At 47.4% G+C, this 3,574-nt stretch overlaps 1 protein-coding gene across 1 annotated transcript in view; it reads right to left on the bottom strand.

Annotated features, from left to right (window-relative positions):
- Window positions 1-3,574, bottom strand: part of LOC109925880 (sodium- and chloride-dependent taurine transporter-like) — a 40,647-nt gene that overhangs the window by 7,408 nt on the left and 29,665 nt on the right. The window contains exons 10-11 of the mRNA XM_048606664.1: window positions 3,275-3,381; window positions 1,150-1,225 (exon numbers count right to left, since the gene is read on the bottom strand). Coding sequence (XP_048462621.1) covers window positions 1,150-1,225; window positions 3,275-3,381 — 183 coding nt within the window. The remainder of the gene's footprint in view (window positions 1-1,149; window positions 1,226-3,274; window positions 3,382-3,574) is intronic.

Here is a 3,574-nt window from a genome sequence, read left to right as displayed (position 1 = left end):
CTGTTCCTGTGCTGTAATTTTCTTTGTTCTTTGAAAGTTGACATTTCAGGTCGGGACCTTTCTTCAGAAATGGGGCTCGGTTAGCTCAGTTGGCTGGATGGTTGGTTTGCAACACAGGGTGACACCAACGGTGTGGTTTCAGTTCCCTCACTGGCTGAGGTTACCCTGAAGGACTCTCCTCCTCACCCTCTCCCCTTGCCTGAGGCATGATGACCCTTAAGTTAAACCACCCCCAATCATCTTTCTCTCTCATGAGAGAGCAGCCCCATGGTCCAGCAGGACTGTGGTAATTTCATCTTTCATCAAAAACCCTTCATTTCACACAATTAAACTGGCAGCCAGCAAAGGTTCCAATTACAATAACTCTGGGATGAAGGTTAACGATTCTGGTTAATTTTTAAAAAGGATATAGAGGCACCTGACTCAGAGAACCTGACAGTACTGGACAGTACAGAAGGTATAACTCTCAGGACGGAGTTAACAGACTCTGCTTCTTTACAGTGGGACAAGGAGGTTGAGAAATGATCTAATAAAGGTCTTTAAAAGGAAAATAATACATGGGGCTGATGTGGGGAAGAGGTCTTCACTTATAGAAAAGATCACAAATCTAAGATAGTCCCAACAAATGCAGTTGGGAATTCAGAAGTTTACCCAGAGAGTGGGGAGAATGTGGAACTCGTTCCAATAAGAAGGGTCTGTGGTGACTAACAGTGATATATTTAACAGGAAGCTGGCTAACCACCTGAGGGATAAAGGAATTTGAGGATATTGAGATGAGGAGGGATATGAGGAAGCGTGGGAGGGAGAATGCGTGGAACATTAACACCAGCACAGAGCTAATGGGGTCGAATGGCTTGTTACAGAGCTGTAAAATTCTATGTTCGTCATCTATTTATGGCCAGCTCCACAGACATTAGTGATGGCACTACACAACTGAAAAATCATTTTAACAAAACAAGATACTCTGTGGAAATAGTTGTGTCCCATCTGGCTCCTCGGTGCTCTCAGCTCACAGCAGATATCAGAAAGGCCAGAAACAGAGAAGACGGGTGCCTGTAGGTCTCGAATAAAAACAATGCCCTTATATGTAAACATGGGCTTATCGCTATCACAGCGTCAGGGAAGGTAGTGCTGTCAGTGTGTGATTACAACCAGAACAAGCTGAGTCAACAGTGGCACTAATAAACCAATCCTCCTCAGAAGTGTGTCGTAAAACGATAAGCAGCTGTCACAGGAGATGCAGAACATCTGAAATAAAACAGTAAGTGCTGGAGAGACTCAGCACATCAGACAGCCTCTGTGAGGAGCGAGAAAATCAGAGGGAGCCTTTCCATTGATAGGTTGTAGACTGGAAATGTTAAGCTCCTCTCTTTCCTGCTGCATCACCTATATTCACAGAATCCCTACATTGTGGAAACAGGCCCTTCAGCCCACTGATTCTACACTGACCCTCTGAAGAGCACTGCAACCAGAAACACCCTATCCCTGTACTTCCCATGGCTAATTCACCTAACCCACACATCCCTGAACACTACAGGGCAATTTAGCATGGCCAATCCACCCTAAGCTACACATCTTTGGACCGTGGGAGGAAACCGGAGCACCCGGAAGAAACCCACGCAGACACGGGGAGAATGTGCAAACTCCACACAGACAGTTGTCCAAGGCTGGAATTGAACCTAGGTCCCTAGCACTGCAACGCAGCAGTGCTAACCACTGTGCCACACCCACTGCCTGAGCATTTCCAACATTTTCTGCTTTGAACACACCTGTTATTGGTGAGAACACAAATGCTGTTGAAACAGATCAAAGTCTGAACTTATAGCTTGTGGCTTATTGCAAGAGGAATGGGATATAAAAATACCAGCCCTGCAGGCCAGTGAGATGGTATCTGGAGCACAGTGTCTAGTTTTACATTCTCCTCATTTAATAATGTAAGAAATGGTTCAGAGAAGTGTGCTGCTGGGATAGGGTGGGTTAATTTACAAGGACAGGCTGATCTTGTATCCATTGGAGAATGAGAGGGAATCTTACTGAAACTTATGGGATCTGGAGGGGATTTGACAGAGTGGGAGCTGAGAGGTTGTTTCCCACTGTGGGAGAGAGCAGAACAAGGTGGGGGGCCATGGTTTAAAATTAAAGGGTCCCGCATTCAGGACGGAAATTAGGAGATGTCTGTTCTCAGAGAGCTATGAGTCTGTGGAACTCACTTCCCCAGTGAGCAGTGATGGTGGGGTCTTTGAATATTTTTAAGAAATCAGCCATTCTCCAACTGAATGGTGGAGTAGGCTCAATGGGGCCGAATGGCCTCCTGCTCCTGTCTTCAATATTTCTAATGTAGAGGTCAAAGGTCAGGATTTCCCAAAGTGGGAGATGCAACAGCAACTGAAATTTTGAGTTATTTTTAAATTCATTCTTGGGATGTGGGTATCGCTAGCTGGGCCTGGCATTTATTGGCCGTCCCTAGTTGCCCCCTGGAGGTGGTGGCGAGATGCCTTCTTGAGCCGCTGCAGTTGGTGTGGTGTAGATATACCAGCAATGCCGTTAGGAAGGGAGATCCAGGATTCTGACCTAGTGGCATATAGTACATGGCGAGGGTAGAGGCAGGAATGGCGGTTATGGAGCTTCAATTACTGTAGGATAGCATTAACCCTTCGCACTCTGTTACACTCTGAGTTCTGAGGAAGGGTCACTGGACCCGAAATGTTAACTCTGTTTTCTCCTCCACAGATGCTGCCAGACCTGCTGAGCTTTTCCAGCAACTTTGTTTTTGCACTCTGTTACAAACTGGGTGTGGAGTGAAAAGCACTCACCCTCCAGGGATGGCCCCTACAGCTGTAGGAGTGGCAGACTTTCCATGTTATTCTTTAAAAAAAAGAATCCATCATAACCCCCTCCATTCCACACCTCCCATTCCTACGATCATCCTGCTTCCAACTCTGACTCATTCTCCCGACTCCCCCACCATTTATATTGGCCTACAGTATGGCGGGGACAGGTCTGTCACTGTGTAACACTGGGGCACAGTACTGGGTGGGGACAGGTCTGTCACTGTATAACACTGGGGTACAGTACCGGTGGGGACAGGTCTGTCACTGTATAACACTGGGGTACAGTACCGGTGGGGGACAGGTCTGTCACTGTATAACACTGGGGGACAGTACCGGAGGGGGACAGGTCTGTCACTGTATATCCCTGGGGTAATGCCGTGCCTGTGAGTTGAGTATCAGTGAGGTGAGTGTATCTGTTTTGGATCAGAGATGAGCAACATCACTTACCATACACCCAGGCTATTGCAATACATTCAAAGAATGCCACCCAGAGAAGGCACATGCCGCTGGCTGCATAGTAGTCAAACAGCTGGAACACATACAACCCACCCTGTTATGGGAGAGAAAACATCAGTGTCACACAAAATAAAGGGAATAAGACTCCCAGTTCATCCCTCCCTGTCTCCATCCTTCCCTGTCTCCATCCCTCCCTGTCTCCAATCCTTCCCTGTCTCCATCCCTCCCTGTCTCCATCCTTCCCTGTCTCCATCCCTCCCTGTCTCCATCCCTCCCTGTCTCCATCC

The sequence above is a fragment of the Rhincodon typus genome, chromosome 16 (assembly GCF_021869965.1).
Source record: "Rhincodon typus isolate 14 chromosome 16, sRhiTyp1.1, whole genome shotgun sequence".
NCBI lineage: Eukaryota > Metazoa > Chordata > Chondrichthyes > Orectolobiformes > Rhincodontidae > Rhincodon > Rhincodon typus.
Note: the sequence above shows the minus strand (reverse complement) of the source record. Positions and strands in the feature narration are given on the sequence as shown.